This window comes from Gambusia affinis, linkage group LG22 (genome assembly GCF_019740435.1).
Source record: "Gambusia affinis linkage group LG22, SWU_Gaff_1.0, whole genome shotgun sequence".
Taxonomy (NCBI): Eukaryota; Metazoa; Chordata; class Actinopteri; order Cyprinodontiformes; family Poeciliidae; genus Gambusia; species Gambusia affinis.
In genome coordinates, this window is record NC_057889.1 from 21,208,904 (window position 1) to 21,226,954 (window position 18,051).

Below are 18,051 nucleotides of genomic sequence, written 5' to 3' on the forward strand. Positions count from 1 at the left end.
GGATTAAAGATCTTAACTTTGAGTCATTTTAAAGACCAAATTCACTCCAAGCCAAAAGTGTTAACAGTGTTTATGACTGTCTGAATTAAAGGGACAGACACGTCTGCTTGGAGGTGACTCACTACAAACAGCAGGAAGGAAACTGTGGGAACTTCTGTTAAAAAAAAACAAACAAAACGAAGAAAAAAACAAAACAAATGAAAGTATAAAAAGCATTGACAAGGGATTTTGAGATTGATGATATTAATTGTTATTAACAGTCCAGTCTGGTCAGGAGTTTGTTGTTGTCTCAGATGAAGCTAATTTTGAATGCTACATTTTAGGGAGGATCATTAAACTCCTGCTGTAGGAAAGACTTTAGCTGTTAAAAGTGTGTGTGTGTGTGTGTGTGTGTGTGGGGGGGGTCCTTACAGACATGAAGTGGGCATTTCTACAGCACAAACACTGATTGGCTAGTTCCAGCAGCAGGAATCTTACCAAAACTGACAGAAATCGGTGACCACTTCAAAACGTTGGACAAGTTATAGAACAAGGGCCCTTCATCTCTGGGACAGTTTATGTTTTACTTCATTATTTGTTGTAACCACTGATGTCAGTTTCACATTATTTCAGTAACCAAAATTATTTTGTTTTGAGGAGAAGCAGGTTTGGATATGTCACTAATGTCAGACAGGCTAGTCTTCTGACACCCTTGGTTACAACAGCTAGGTCAAGAAAATAAATAAGTAAATTAAAGTCTGGTGCCAGAGAAGTAAGCTAGACATTTAAAGAGAAAATGTCAAATGACGGCATTCATTTTGTCCAATCGTGTTGCGCTTCAGTTTGTTCATCCAATCAGCTGTGCCTCTTTAGAAATGCCTTCCTTTGAAAATGGCTTCTTCATCTGTAGACGTACTTACTTGTTAAAAATCTGATCCAGCTTTAGATTGGAATTGTTGCTATGGTGATTTTAGGAGTTTGTGGTGGTAGGCTCTTACAATATTACCTTAAAGAATCTTTATCCTAACAATTTAATCAAATTATAGCAATTTCCAACTCTATCTGTGCATTTAATGTCTAGATATGTTCAGAAAATAGATTTTAAAACCTCTCTTCCTCCATTAAAAACCCCCAAAAGATGTCCAAAGAAAAAGCAGAAAAGGCAATCGGAACAATTTGTTTTTCCAAACTAAACCAGTTTAACAGGGAGGCTACATTTCAAACAGGTTTTCACTTGCATATCAGGAAAAAGCGTTGCGCAACACCAAAGATGACATTCTGCTGCCAAACAAAGAGCGATAAAATCCTGGTGACTGGTGGTAAAAACATTAGTGTTTAATTAACCGTTATGTGGTGACAGGTGTGTCCGTATCAAGTGGCTTTAAATGGGACTCAGCCAGGCGTAACGCCGCCAATCGATATTCCGTGTTTTGATACAAAGTGTTAAGCATGGTAGTCGCCATAGAGCAAAAGCCAAAGCAAGTGACTCACATATGATACAGTCAAAAGTCCAAAAAAGGAAAGAGCAGTGTGCTGCCACATGTTTGACTCACTCCAGGATCTGTAGTTAGGGGCTGACGGGGGCAAACAGAGCGTTTACTGTGGAGGACTCACTCTGCAGTCATCACACCAGGCCTTACTTAGAGAGCCACCTTGGCTTTCATCTACCGTGTGGAAAAGGCCATGAAGAACATGTCTCCACCACAGTACTGACAGCAAGTATACACTGTACCTCTCAAGGAATACTTTTAAAGTCTATGTTTTCATAAGAAACTTTTCTGATTATACACTATATACTTTTTAGCAACTTAAGCTTCGGGGCAAGCGTTTAAGGAGAGTTGGAAAGCACTTAGGGAGCATTAAAAAAAAGAAGTACAAGCAATGGCATTATAATTCAAATCTTTTAGACAAAAAAAAAAAAAAGAAAATCAACTTTCAACCTCAACAGTAAAAGACCGTTTAAACCAACAGCACTATAGGTAGCTGGTAGGGTAGTTCTCAAACAGGTTGGTAAACCAATACAGACAGTGTGGTCTGCTGCTACTGGTGGTCATGTTTTACACTCGTTTTATTCTGGATGTTTAAATTAGTGCACACTTAAATAAAATATACATAGTAATCTATTAAACTGTATGGGAGGAGCCAGCTGTTATTGTATGGTCTGCTGGTGCAGAGTGAGCGCTCAGCTGAGCTACATCCTCTCCTTCAGAGATGATTTAATGTTGAAAATAAAATAAAAAACGTGGTGGAAGTTGGTTATTAAGTATTTTCCAGGAATGTAATGTCCTTCTATGGCACAATTAAGGAACTGTGTTATCCTCAATTGTTATAAAAACTGCAAATATATCAAATAGGTCTTAAAAGAAATTTGACTTCATAATGTTAGGCCTTGAAATTGGGCCTCTGTGTCTTTAAAAACTCCTGCTCTTTCTGAAACTTCACCTTCAGAAAGTTATCACAAGGTGGTTCATCTATTAACGTTTTTACCAGTGTTGCACTGAGAAGTAGCTCCTATTATGAGCTCAACAGTGTTTGCTAATTGCTGCTGGCTAGTCTGAAGGAGCTGAGTGCAGGAGTCGAGGCAGTGGGGTGTTCCGTGAGGTAAAAGCTTGCAAACGGGAGCTTTGAGGAGGAGCTACGTTCACCCACATGTTTTTGCGAAGCTGGTTGGTTGCCATGGGAGACTGTAAGATCTATCAAACATGCAAAAAAGGTATGTTTTTGATGAGGGAATTACATTATAATATGATGTAAAGCTAAAAAAATTTTTTTAAAATAATATTACCCCTTTAAAATCTTGCCATGTGTCCCAAGCACAACCAAAAAAAAAACCCTGGAAAGGAAGCAGCTCAAACACTGAAGGAAAAATTTGCTCCTCAGTTCTAACATTTTATTTCGAACACTTAGAGTTATTCAGCCAGGAACAAAGCCAGGGTACAAACATTTTTCTGCAGTGAGACTCAAAACCACCTCAGCGCCAGAGCGTTGCTCACCTTGTGTGTACGCTGCGTCATCAGAACCCATGCTGAGTCTGCGCGGCTCGCTTGGCCGCTCTCTGTGCGGCGACAGCGGGTCAGACAGATGCAGGGGCTCCGGCTCCACAAAGTGATGGTCCGACGGCAGGCTGAGGAGGTTGTTGGGCTCAAAGGTCGGGGACACGACCCCGGGGGACACGGCTGGAGGTTTGTTAGGAGACACAGTGATTTTAAAGGTATATTTGGTGTTGGGCTGAGTCACTACCACGCGAGGCGAAGACGCTGTGCCTCCGCCTCCCACAGAGGGCCGACTCTTAGGCGGATGGTGGTGAATGTAGGCGGGGCCCATGCTCACTTGGCCCCCCATGGTCCTGGCCACCGAGGGCCCCTGGATCTGAGGGTTAGCTGAGATGTAGACTGTAGGAGGGTTTCTGCTGCCGCTGTCGTCGCTGGCAGAAATGTAAAACTTGGGCTGGGAGCGGGACCCCAGTGGGGCCACCATGGCCTCCTCAGAGAGGGCACTAGCAGCAGTGGGTGGGCTGGGTGAGAAGTAAACAGTGGGCTGGTTGCGGCTGGAGCCGGGCCCTCCGATGGACTGAGGGGTGCTGGAGACGGTAGAAGAGGAGGAAGAGGACGGGCAGCCAGAGGAGGAAGAGGAAGAGGACCAGGGCCCGCCGCTCGCCCGCAGCACCGCCGTGGCGGAGCTGTTCCGCTGAGGAGATTCAAGTTTGATCTCAATCTGGTTCTTCCTGGGGCCGGTGGAGATGTTCTGGATGTTGTACTGGCTGATGGCAGACAGGGAGGAGGGCAGGGCGGAGGAGGAAGAGGACGGAGGGCAGGAGGACACGCTGGAGGATGCCACCACGCCGCCGCTGGAGGGAATGGCAGGTGCCTGAGGGTTGGTGGGGGAACTGATGGGCATGTAGACGTGAGAGGTCCTTGAGGCGTGCGAAGAGGCGTGCTGGGGGGCGGGGCGCGGGCTTGGGGAGGGTGATGGGTGGATCTGGAAGATCTGCTGCTGAGGCTGGGAAGTGGGGCTGTACTGGGCACGGCCACCCGCCTGCTGGCTCTGCCGGCCTGAGCCGGACTGGCTGACGTACGGCCGGATGAAGATGGAGTTGCCCTGAGGGCTGCCCAGGCCCTGCTGGGGCACGCTGTGTATGTGCAAAGAGGCGGGGGTGTTGCGGCCCGTTTGAAGGTTCGGGGCAAGCGTCACCGTGATGGGGTTGAAACGTGGGGCCTGGTGCGGCCCCACGCTCGGCCCTTTGGCTCCCAGTGTGTAGAGTCCCAGGTTCTGCGGGGGCTGTGCCTTACGCGTGGGCTCCATCACGCTGAAGACGTTGAGGGTGGAGGGGACCTGCACCGGGGCGGACTGCGGCTCGTGCTGGAAAAAGTCACTGCTGGGGGCCTGGCCTGTCTGGAAGGGCCCGTCGCTCATGCTGTGGGCCAGGGTCCGGCTGCCATTCATTCTCAGGCCGTCCCGGTTTGGGGCCACATGCACATTCTGAGACTGCAGGCCCAGGTTCAGCTGGGTCATGTGCTTCAAGTTGGGGTCCTCAGAGAAGCTGGGGCTGCTGGCGTCACTGTAAAGGTAGCCTGGACTGACCTGGGACAAGTATTTACAACAGGCGTCCAGATTGTTGTTGCACTGCAGGAAGGAGAGAAGAAGTGAGAAATAACATGTTAAATAATGGACCGATTGTAACTGAAGATATTTATTTCCATCTCATCGTTTGTTTCTGGAGGAGGAGGAGAGGTTGGTCATGTGATGTTTGGTCATGTGACAATGATAGTGATGCAGCAACGGATTGCAGGGTGGTGGTAGTTTTCATGGTTTCCAAAGAGTGGAGAAATATACATAATATCAGTGAATATTGGTCATAACAGCAATATTAATATCTAAATAACTGGCATGCTGTTATAATCCAGGCGTCATGTATTGACTCTCTATAAAGATTATATGTCAGATCAGTTTGTGGACTAACAGCCACTGTAACTGTGAGTTACAACTGTTAGTTACAGATGCTAGAGTACATAAAAAAAAAAAAAAAAAAAAAATATATATATATATATATATATATATATACTTTCACAACTCTAGGCAGTAGTATTGCAATTACAAGTATCAGTGGGATATTGTGCAGCTTTATTCTAAATCCAAACTAAACAAAACACAAGGCACCAAGTGGAGATCAATCCTGATATGAAATCTAAAAAAAAACATGATTATATCTTTGGCCTGTCCATGTCTCCCCTGGACTCCATCCTGCCTTCCCTCTACATGACATTCAGAGGTAAAGATATGTATGGTTATGTGTGGCCTACAACCATAACTCACAAATGGTACAAGTGGTTGATACAGATATGAGATGTTTTTTTTATTTTTAAGTGGGTGAAATTTTCAGACAAATTAAGTCTAAATGAAACATCTTAGGCACAACGGGGAGTATCCGTCTCATCAAATATATTTCTTGCTTTTTCAGAATCTTTTACAAAAATAAATAATTAAAAAAAATAAATAAACTTTCCTTGTCTTAAAATTATCAGCTTGATCATTTTGAACCAAATGATGACAAGATAACTATGACAGTCTAATATTTGGATACTGTTATTTTTTCTAAACAACTTTCCAATCAAACATACATTTTTACTGTCCAATAAATAACTAAGTAAATAAAATTCCATATGCTTCATTAATATTTGTTTAGTATTACATTATTAACTTCAATACATTTTGTAACTTCATTAACTTCCTTTGTGTTTTATTCTATTTTTTTTATTTTTTTAATTATGTGTAATTTCAAGTCTCTTTACCTCCAAAACACACTGAGAGACGACACCTTCAGGGACTTCAGGGAACTTCTGGCGCAGGTCGTGCAAAACCTGAATGTCAATCTGCTGGTTTCCCTGGGCCATTCGTATGTTGCCAGGTCAGGACCGCTTGTTCAGGTCAGCAGACTGGAGCATCAGCTGTGGCACAATTCCACCCTCATCGTGAACATCTCAACTACAAGACGGAGAGAGGAAAAGAAAAAAAAAAACAACAAATGGTAAATAAACCATATTAAAACGTGGGGGAAAAAAAAAAAAAAAAATATATATATATATATATAGATAGATAGATAGATTGATAGATATATCATGGGAGCAGTGTGTTTACAGGTCTACTTGAAGAAACCTTTGCATGAACAAACTGCTGAAGACTTTTTCCATGAGTCTGTCCAAGAGGCCATTCATTTTATTAAGTCTTGGAGTTTATAAGAGCAGATTTCAGAGAGGCTTGATGAGAAGAGGCTGCATTCATGTCAGAGGGCCTCCTCCCCACAAAGCTCCTTAATAAAGGAGAAGCAGAGGGAGGAAACCGCCTCTGACTGACTGTACAGGAAACCAGCCGCTCCAACTCCTCTCAACATCATCATTTACTTATTAAAGAAACTAAGAGAACGAACAGTAGTCTGGTACGGGCATATTTTTTTGATTTCAAGTTCAACAATAAAGCTGCTCTGCAAAACAATTGGTTTCCACCAAGGTCAGGGCAGGAAAATCTGAAGCAGGCAGCGCACGATATAGGAGCGAGTCGGAAAAGGAGCAAACTCAGCAGAAAACCAGGAATGAGGAGGACCTTGCTGCTGTGGCTGTGCAGGCAGGGAAAGGGTGAAATGTGTGACACTGAAGCCTCCGGTCTCCAGAGGAAGCTCAGTGGTGAACCGATCCGTGTGCTGCTGGTCAGCAGCGGCTCAGAGGGCAACGCCGGCTGACCAGAGGCAGAGAGAAGGAAGCTGCTGATTCAGCCGGCTCATGTCAGTCCGCCACAGATGTGTAAAAACAAACAGCATGTGCGCCAAACAAGTATCATTTAAATCATATTTCAGTCACTTAATCTCTGGGGAGGAATCGGACCAGCAGCAATACATCACTATACGGATACTTTTTCTAGCATTAAATCCAGAAGCAATAACTAGAAAGGATTTTCAGAGACCCAAAAAAAAAGAAAAAAAGAAAGACAAAAATCAACTGGACACACACATCGTTCAACCAGACATAAACCTAAACACATTTTGTTTTCTAACTCCACTGAACTTTATTTCACACTTCAGGTTGCAAAAAACAAACTACAAATCATCTTCACAGTGAAACACTTTTGTGTAACTGTTTTTATTTTTTTTTTCATTCATCCATGGCACTGCGCCCCCTTTAGGGACGAGCCCCACACTTTGGGAACCACTTAGTGCAACAAATTACACTGACTGTGTAACTTATTTTCCAAAATTAATGGGAAAATAAATAATAAAGAAACCAACTAAAACAATAGGTTGACTACCTTGGTCAAACATATAAAAATAAACTGCAACAAACCTTTCAAATGGTTCCGAAAGTGGAATTAGAAATACTAAATACAATTTAAAATAAATGATAAAGCTCAGGGCACAAAGCACAGAACTAGACCAAATAGATCTATCTGCATGCATTTGGCACATTGTCACCGATGCCTGAATTGTTTTCAATATCTGGACTGCTCCAGATATTGATATCAGATCAGTGCATCACTATACTTAAGTGCTGCCATGTCATTCTCCTTTAAATCTTCCTCCCATAGCCCCAACTTCCACAAAGTTATTTTCAGTATCAACATGTACCTTACAACTTGTACCTTACAGCATGTACCTTACAACTTTCTTACATTGGTAATGGAGCAGCTTGACCCAGAGCTGATTTGTGCAGATTACATGAAGGCAGGGCATTGCTACAACGTTTCTAGTTTGATCATTTTAAGCTTTCAAACTCTGCGTTTGTTTGATGGAACATGCTAGCTTAGGAAATCTTTTTATAGAAGTCTCCAAGTGAAGGTAATGGTCTAAATTATCTAGAAGACCACATTGAGATTAATGTTCATAATCAGTTGTGATCATATTAGTTGCAGATATAAAATCCAGTCCCAAACTGTTTGTCTCCATTTCAAAGACAAATCTAAAGCTTCGAAGTTAAAGAAGAGTTGGTGAAAACCAAAGTTCAGCAATGGAACCTTCATGGAAACAGAGCAGAGTAAGCTTTGCTGCTCTCAGGAAATAAACTGTACGCATATCTGGAAGCCAGCCCAAACAACCGCAGCTTTTTAAGACTGTACAGTTTCGCAGCGCTGCACCAGTTACGTCTCAATTTCTTCACAGATCCTATTAGAAAATCCCAACTCAGGGGGAAATGACCTGGCTGCATGACGCAGAATTAAATTAACTTCTTCAACCACCACTGGGTTAAGCGATGAGAACCACAGAAGCCTGATGTGGAGCAGAGCTATCTTTAAGCGCTTCAAGTGCATGATGGCCATGTTTTCTGTCTTGTCACACTTTTTCTCCTAACCGGACGCTTTCAAAACAGCCTCCTGTAGGAGGTTCAAACATGCCAATCAAAACATTGTGACACACGAAGCTCTTCCTGTTTCCGTTGTATTCTGATTGGCGCTACATGAAGAGAGAAAAATCTCAAAGAGACTCCAGCAACAGGCTTCAGCTGCAGGACGTCTAGGAATTTTACTGAGAGAAAATCCAGGAGGATATTAAAGCTGGAGATTGAACTGAAAGGAAAGTCAGAATTGTGCCTCCAATCACACCTGCATTCAGTTCTCATCTAAGCATCTGTTTTATCTGCGAGGAAGTGTCACAGCTGAAAAGTTGTGAATCGGCTCAGAAAAACATCCGGCTGCAGCCGATAGTGGGAGGAGCCACAGCTCAGCTGCTGTCAAAGAAGAAGAACCGGAAGGAGACGGCTGAAGGAGCTGAAGCTGGGCCGACATTCATGTTTCAGCTAGGAAAAAACAACAGGAGCTGCATGCTTCATTCAGCAGGACGGAAAAGAAAACACTCATACCCAGTGCCTGTACCTAACTGTAATGAGAACCTAAGTGGGCCATAAAGCCATGCCCTCCACAGGGCCTACACTGTTTATGAGAGTTTCTCCGGCTTGTTACTTCTGAATGAATTTCCAGACGACTCAAAGTGAAATAAATTCTGCAATAATGATTATCAAGTGATCTGAGTTAAAAGTTTCACATTGGATTTAAATAGGAACAAGCTCCTTTAAAAACAAAAAAAAAACAAAAACAAAACACACCCAACAAAAAATACATGTGCCATGCTGATATTTACAAGCGTTCAGTCATTACAGTCACGTTACGCCTAGTTCTCACAGCAAGACTTTTATGCCAATTCTTCCCCCTTCTGACAATCTTAACGACCCCCTGATTGTCAGGAAGGCTCTTAAGTTAATCGCATGAGATCTTCCTGCTGTGTGTGTGGTGTGTTAAAACTCCACTTCCATCTAAAATAAGGAATATTCATGTTGGATTATCTTGTCCCTGATATCGCAGAGTAATGGGTGTTCCTCGAGGAGAAAAGTGAGCGCAGCCTGTTGAATGTGACATTTAGCCAATCAGAAAGAGAAGTGAAGGAACCGCTGAGAGGAATCTAAAAAACACAAGAATGAACGACTGTCATGGCGCACCAGAAAGGAGGATGTCGGAAACATCGCTTTAAATTGTTTTGTTTTTTTTCCTCTTAAAATATAGTCCACAAAATATCACCAAAGCTTCTTCCCAGTCGGCCATGATTGTTTACTCTGAACTGTTTGGGAAATTTCACCAATCCTATTGAAAGCATTCAAACATCTGGATGTTTGAATGAAATCTGTGTGTGGTGTGTTGCTCCTGCTGTGTGTCTCAACACCACCCACTGTACGATCAAACCTGTTGTACCCAAGACTGTTTACCTTCAGGTGTGGTCTCTCAAGTTTTGGAAAATCTTGCCATGTGATTCAGGCATAGCAACCAGGATGATACAAGATTATATTCAAAGAGAGCAGCTGATACGTTAGCATCACAGTGGTGCTGCTTATATCACCATTTGGACAATCATTGTAGAGATATTGGCCAGAATGGAAGGATTTTTAGACCATTCATTCATTAAGGATGTTCTTTTAAGAGAGTTTGTCTCTAGCACATAACAGGAACATGTCACAGCAAAGTTGCTCTGTTGTTTCCTTTTGAACCTCCAAGAATGATGGGACATGTTGAAAATCTGGGATTTAGATTCCGTCGGAAATACATGGAGAATGGTTTTTATAGTTGCTAATGCTAGCTACGCCAAACTCAAATATAAGATGCTTCGAACTCCACAGTTCTGTCATTTGGTTTTGAAATAATAATAAAACAGTGGTTCAAAACACCTTGTGTGATTTGAATACTGAAAGTCGACCACTCCAAGATCAAACAAGATTTATTTTGAATTTGTCAGAAACAGAGTCCAAGATGGAAACCAAGATTTGTCAGAAAACACAAGTCAACATGTGAAGAGTGACCCTTTGTTTCAACAGCAACTTTCAATTTTAAACTGTCCAACCTTCTGTTGTCTATCTATGTGCACCCAACACTAATGGAGCTTTACACTGTTTGTTTACAGGCCGCTGTGAGGACCCCCTCTCTACTTTCCTTTGGTAATCATACAGCAGTGATCTGGTCTTAAGAGTCCACTCAGATGGCCTGGCAACTGCAGAGCAGTGGGAAAGATTTACTCGTTGACAACTGACCCAATTACAGGTCAAAAATGTGGATAAATTGTTTTTTTTTGAGGTTTCCCAACCTCAAAAAAAACAAAAAACTCTTTCATACACTCACACACCTCTTCACTGTAAGTAATTATAGGCTTGCCTTGCGCTGAAATGCAGAAGCCGACTGAAGCTGGCAGATTAGGCTCTGCTGTCCCTGAGGGCTGCAGTGGAGCGGGACCTGAGGAGGCGCTGCACACCCAGCTCTGATAGAGACAAAGCTTCCTTTTGCTCAGCCTTTATTCCCACAGCCAAGGCGCTGACCCACAGCTCCACTCATAACGCCTGCCATCCACCATCAACGAACTCATTCACTCCCGAGTAAACTCTTCTGAAGAAGCTAAACCTAAAATCAATCTTTAATAGGTAGGGAATGCAAACCTTTGGAAAGGAATATTGACTTTTGACTTGTAAGCTGTCTTCTACAGAGCATATGGATGTAAACAAAGAAGTTACACATCAATGGAAAAGAAAAAAATTAAATAAAAAAATAAATAAATAAATGTCACGCCACTGAATCTGCAGCATGTGCGGACTGGAACAGCTGACTGGGACTGAATTATAGACAAAAAAACTTTCCTAAATGCTGCATGTCAAGTAAAAAAAAACAAAACAACATCAATTAAAACATTACCTACAGTGAGCATCTTGTCTGCTTTCCCTGCAGCAACCCAGCAGCTAGGACCTGCTGACTAAGTGCTGTGGTTTAGTCCAGGAAAGTTTGAAACAAACAAAGAGACAAATTGGCAGAGGATGCAGTTGGGCTTGCAGCCACTCGTGTATCGTTAGGAATCGGAGCGCTCCTCTGGCTCTGACTTTTCAAACAAGAGCGAGTGTAGAAATCAACATCAACGTAACAATGTAGAGAGCTAGCTACTGCGTGAGCCTGGAATTAAGATTTCACACAAGTTCTAATGCATCTTTCACAAGAATATAGAAAGTGTGGCAAAAACCTTCAGGAAGTCATCACAACACGGCTCCTCTATTAACCCTTTAACAAGGTTTTTACCAGTGTTTCACTGAGAGGTGGCTCCTATAATGAGCTCAGCAGGTACACCAGGTGTTTGCTAATTGCTGCTGGTAGTCTGAAGGAGCTGAGTGGAGGAGTTAAGGGAGGGCTGCTCTGAGAGGCAGAAGTTTGGAAGGTGCTATGTCCACCCAGGCGTTTTACGCAGAAATTAAAGGATTCATAAAACATGCATGAATCAAAGCAACACTCCAGGTACATTTTTGATGAGGGAATAATGTTATAACCTGATGTAAAGCTAACATAATACTGCCCCTTTAAAATCAATTTTGCTACATCTTAAATTGATTCTTAATCGTAATAAATGGGAATTGGGAATCTCATACAAATGGATTTTTCGGCATTCCCTGCCTGAATACAGATGCAAATCTTTAAAATCCATATATCCTTTTCCTCCCACCAATAATGCAATATAAAATGCACTGATGTTGGTCATCATATATGAAAAAATGTGGAAGAGTCAGGGAGTGTGACTGTTTGTCTCCAGTAAAGAACAGCCTCAGTGACAGTAAGAGAAGTCAACATAACTCAGCCCAAGGATCAAAGCTCCAAGTTTGTCATGCTCGCGGTTTGAGTTGTGCAAACACGCTTCACGTATAATGGTCCCTTCACTGACGAGCAGAAAATTACTCCAACCCTTTTTCATTCCGCCAAGCAGTTTGTTTATGGGAAGAAAGTATTTCTCTTAAAAGATGATACAACTATAAAAAAAAAGTAGAATCATTCAGATTTTAATTAAAAAATTCTGCATCAAAATTATTTATATAGTTTTTAATGTTTAATTAATCAAACCCTTTGTAATTACTAACCAATTTGATTTTGTAGGCTTCCTCTGGTGTTGACCCTTTATTTGCTGATGAAATTTGAGTGGAAGATCTCAGTGCCATCACCCTAATATTTAGCTCTTTGCTGTTTATCAGATTGAAGTCAGGACTCTAACTGGGATCCTCCTAAACATTATTACTTCCAGAAGAAACATGCTGGTAAAACTAAAAGACTACTTTAAACTGAAATCTGCCAGGGTGAATAATTTGGAGCTTAGCTGTAAATGTACTTGTCTTTTTCTTTTTAAGAATGCAAGCAGAGGCAACCTTTTTGCTACATTTAGTTCTGACTAAGAACAAACAATAGCTTGTCCCTTAGAACAGTGGTCCTCAACCACCGGGCCGCGGACCGGTACCGGTCCGTGGACCAATTGGTACTGGGCCGCACAAGAAATAATTAAGTATGTCCGTTCTATCTATTGAGTCTGGAGGAGCTTTTATTTTGAAAATCCTAAACCGGATGCTGTCGGTTACGTTTTGCACGCCAACATGCAGCAGAATGAATTAGAAACAAGTGCATCGGTCTCGATCCTTACAACACGCACCATCCTTACAACCACCCCCACCCCACCGGTCCGCGGAAAATTAACGAAGGGTTGACTGGTCCGCTGTACTGAAAAGGTTGGGGACCACTGCCTTAGAACACAGGAATGCTTGGAAACCTCACTCAGCAGACTAGTCTTAACAAAAGCACTTCTAATCCCCCAAAAGATGCGAGCCACAGAATCAAAATGATTTCCCACCATATTAATGTCAGATGTCTCAGCAAACGGCGGGATAAAACTCAACTTCCTTCAATGAACATGTTGTGGCTCTTTAAAATACAGTCTTAAACAATCAGAATATTTAGGGTAACTAGAAGAACTATTTTTAACATCATAGAGGAACATAAACGATTTGATCTTCAGTGAAGGACTCCTCTCTGATTTGTTTGAGAAGAGATTCCCCAAGCAGTCAAAGCTTACCGAGCAGCTGAGGCTGTTTTGTTCAAAGGCAATGCTGGGAGGAAAGCAACAAACAAAACATTATGCGCAGAGCCCTAACTGTGCTAAACTCTGGGCCTCCCACAACCCGCAGAGCCGACTGCCTGCTATGGTTTTAGCTGCCCACCATTTAAACACAGGGGGACCAGAGCGATTGTGTGGAAGCATGTGTGTATGCTTGGTGGGGGAGTGAGTGTGTGTGTGAAGGAAATCGAAAATTCTTCAGGGCCGCAGCCAGCAGATGGTGGTTGATTGGAAGCAGGCAAAAGCAGCAGCTCTCCAGGTTGACCAGCCCCTCCCACGGCTCTGTGGGAAAACTGGCAGGTTTTTGGAAACACGGCTCACTCCAGGCCTCTCTGCATCATGGGCGCAGTTTATCCAACACTTTGCTTTTCTGTGTAAATTGTTTCCTACTAACGGAAACGATCTGCCCCACGGCAGCGGGAAGGTTGTTCCTTTGAGAAAAAGAGGTTGAAGTTGTGGGACACTTGCTGCAGTGTGAACATGTTCCTGGCTCAGTTCACCGTGACCTCCCTCCGGCTTGCTCTGCCCTTCTCTATACTTTATTCTTTCCTCCTGTTGAAAACAGATCTTCGGGGCGCGACACAAAACAAGATTGTTTAGTTCATCCGGGAACTTCTGAGATTTCTGGAGAATCTGGGAGCTCAACGATGAAACCCGTCAGCTGCAGGTCAAAATTTTCCGTCTCAGCCATGAGGAAAATCTCTGCATGTTTTCTATGCAGTTAGTGTATAGAATGATAAACTTCTTTATAGCAGTGCACCGATGGCAGTTTTTGGGCTAATATCTTTAAAAAGCCTGGCTGGCTGAATGATTCTAGGCGACAGATTATTTTTTTTCCTGAAAAAGTATTAAATATAACAACAGACGCTGGTCTTCAAATAATGCTTTAAAACAGATCTTCAGGGAAAAAAGAAGTAAATGCCAATCTCTGACCTCCAATGAAAGATTTGCAAAAACCAACACATTAGACATCAGACTTTATCATTATCACTTGAACACTTTAAATAACTGAATACACATTAAGATATAACACAGTGTTCCAATTTCACATATCTGACTAGTAAATAAAATAGATTAAAAATGTTTATGATTAGAGATGTTAATTATGCTTTTTTTTTTGCTAATTTTGGTGATCTTAATGTCGGCCCTCTTAAATAACACAAGTTAGCTAAGATTCGGAAAAGATTTAACAGGAAATATTCTTTTAGGGTGTTTTTACACCTGATGGTCTGGTAAACTCTGATTGATTGAGGACCAAAGTTGAAACATTTGTTCCATTTTCAGCTGCTGTGGTTCACTTTCACACTGCACTGTGTCAAACAATCCAAACTAATTGAAAACCTGTTCTCTCCTTCACCTGTGGGGGCACTGCACCAAGAACTACTGAAGGAAACAACACAAAAACCTCTGAAGAAGACCCTGAGCGCAACTTCAGTCCTCAAGAAATGTAAAAATATTGTTAGATGTTAAGGTTGTAGGATTTCTCTTTTATCTTTAGTAAAAGATCATGAGGCATTTCTCACAATAGCGCTAGACTGGCCCGTTTGTTTTAGTTGTATTTACCCAGAATGCCTTGACCTGTAGTCAACTTCCTGCTTTTGGAGCGGTGTCCCTTCACATATGCATTCAAATCGCATTAGAATTTGCGTTAACTGACCTGAGACCAAGGTTTGCAGGCAGAACACAGTTTGATTTTTAGTCCACATCAGAGTTCCATTATTCATTCACACATCACCAAATAAACTGGACTTTGAGGCAAACTGACTAGGGTTTAATTAAAGTGGACTAAGCAGGGCTGGTGAGAATGCAGCCTTATATTTAATTTCATGTGGCACTTCAAATCTCCACTGGACAACCTGTCGTGCTACAGTCGGACTGTCGGACAAAACGAACAGGAAAGAAATGGAGGAATGGATATGTTACTGGCTCAGGAACAGACGACCAGAAACAGTAAAACCTTAATCATCTTCAGGTTTTCTCATAAATTTTTAATCATAACTTCAAGACAAAATATTCATCCATTTTTATCCGTTTGTCCTTGTGAAACAGATAATGTCAGCGTCCATGTCTGCATAAACAGGATTATCTTCACACAGCCGTTTCTCACAGTAAAGAAGAGCTACAGATTTTGCACACAGCTGAAACTAAATAAAATGAGAAAGCCTAGTTTGCATTTGAGCAAATCAAGCCCCCTCCAAAGGAGTGTGTGATTTAACCTGACAGGCATAAAGAGCAAGATTCAGCTAAAAATAGAATCGAATGAGATGAAATATTTGCTAAATTCCACTCAAATCAAATATCAATCTGGATAAATACAGTAATAACTTTGGAATACTGTTATATGTATAAGATTGGATGCCCAGATTAGGATTTTTACCTCATAGGTACCGATCCAAAATATTTAAGAATAAGCATTCGTTGATGCCAAATCCCCATCCAGAGCTTAATCAAAATGAATGCCATATGTATGCAGTAAAATACAACACTGCATTTCATCAGTATAACATGGTCTATGTTAGTGTTCTGATTGCAGTCCTCTCAACTTTCTCACCAACAGTCTTTGTTTTTCCTGACAGTTTTGGATATTTGTCCCAACTGGGGTTTCTGCAGAGCAGCTTAATGTGCAGCTCCATCACAGGTTGATGAGGTAACGTCAAGTGTTGTCAAGTTTTCACCTGGATGTGAATAGTCTATTCATTTGTTTCGAGACACTCACCCAATCCCAAAAATCCATGTGTTTGGAACTTCAGATGTGGGAAGTGCATCTTCAATAGAACATCATGATACCGTTATTGTGCAATTTGTGTCCACGAAGTCAATATTTAAACAAGTGGCGCTAGCTTCTGTCATCTGGGAGGTTTTCTACTTCACTGTTGGCGATACAGGAGTTTTACTGACCATCTTAAGTTGCTGACATTAGCGTTGTAGCGTTAGCGTTCTGCATTAGCGCAGCAAGCATATGTCATTCTTTGGGATTTTTTGTCTATCTGCCTGAAAAAACATCGGACACTTTCTTTTCTGTGTATGACATTGTATTTGTGCCACCAACCTGAGATCAATGTGAGCACATATACATCTCCCACAGGCTCCCACAGGCTCACTCAATACGTGTTCTGGCTCGCGCTAGGGAGTTGACGTAAATCAGTCACACCACCAGCCAACCACAGACGGGTCTTCTCCATCTAAAGTATTACTCAGAAGAACACCATTCACTTGTATAAATAACCAACCATGACTAGCAAATCAAAACACTTCAACGTTGCAGACATCAAACAATAATCGACAACAGTTGGAAGAAAACGTAATGCAACAAATGGTTGAATTTTGAAACGTAAAAAATACACGATATTTAAATAGCATGCAAATAGACTTATCGATTGTTGTCAATTTTATTTCATATTTATTTATATTTGTTTTATTTATAAATTTAAATAGCTTTAAATTACTTGTAGATTAATTAATTTGGACTTAACTGAAACTTTTAAATCCCTTTCAGGTGTTTAAGCATCAGTTCAAAATTATTTGCCAGACTTCAGTCAGTTGCTCCCATTAGTCTGCATCATAGGCAAAATGCCTCATACAGTGCAAGTAAATTAAACTGCAAGTAGCTAAATTAGTACAAGGCATTCAGGCTTTGTATGGTAAGAGCATAATTGGTAACATTTGTTAATTAAAGCAGTATGAAATGTGTTACAAGGTAAAGTGGTGGAAAGAAGATGAAGCCATGAAGCAACATGTTGCATTTGTTTGCAATGAGCCCAAAGCAGAAAGGTATTTTTGATAGACTACATGTATTACCACTTTAACAACGTGTAATTGATGCATTTACTTTTACTTCTTTTTACATTCAAAGACTGTCTGAGGCTTAAAACTGGGAGTTTGTCTTAAGAATTATTTGCATTAGAAGTGTTTTGATAAATAAATCAGGCTAAAGAAACGCATTTAGCAAAAGGTGTAGCATTTAACTAGATCGTAAACAATCCACCTTCTGGACAAAAAAAACTTCTGGCCGCCCCCAACCCTCCACATTTTATTTTCCTTAGACATTTTATGTCAAGAGCAAAGCTTGAGCTTAAAATAGAAAGATCTCAGCATCAAACGTTTTATTCAAAACCACTAATCGTCTGCTTTGCTGCCTGCAAAAAAGACCGGACTGAAAAAACAAGGAGCAAGGATTTTACAAAGTCAGAAATTAATAAGTTAAAAGTGCATGGCGGTGGCGTTTTCAGCAGAGTCCTGTGCAGAGTTTTTCCTTACATTGTGGAAACATTAACTGCTGGGCGACAAGCCCTGACAGAGACTCATTGAGCATGCACCATATAATCTATAAACTCCATTTTCCAAATCTAATTTCAGGAAACGTTTGCTACATGTACGGGTTGCTTTCCATTCTGACGGCTTTCAGCCGCCATTTCCAGACCACGCACTTTGTGCAATGTTTTTATACATAAAGAGGATCCTTTGCTCAGAGGAAAACAAATGTTTTACACACCGCTAGGCGGCCATCATTACAGTAGTGCAGATTCTACCTCCATAAATCACAAGGGAGGTAAAGGTTAAAGCTGACAAATCCCTGCAGAGAACGTGGGAGAGTAGAGCTGCTAGATGACGCTTCTGTAGCACACATCCCAAAAAGGCACGAG

General features: G+C 41.6%; 1 protein-coding gene across 4 annotated transcripts in view; it reads right to left on the minus strand.

Moving 5' to 3' along the window:
- Positions 1 to 18,051, minus strand: part of tab2 (TGF-beta activated kinase 1 (MAP3K7) binding protein 2) — a 50,813-nt gene that overhangs the window by 6,846 nt on the left and 25,916 nt on the right. For all 4 annotated transcript variants that reach the window (XM_044105638.1, XM_044105637.1, XM_044105639.1 and 1 more), the window contains exons 2-3: positions 5,769 to 5,961; positions 2,973 to 4,602 (exon numbers count right to left, since the gene is read on the minus strand). In XM_044105638.1, the coding sequence (XP_043961573.1) occupies positions 2,973 to 4,602; positions 5,769 to 5,870 (1,732 nt within the window). In that variant the 5' untranslated portion in view covers positions 5,871 to 5,961. The remainder of the gene's footprint in view (positions 1 to 2,972; positions 4,603 to 5,768; positions 5,962 to 18,051) is intronic.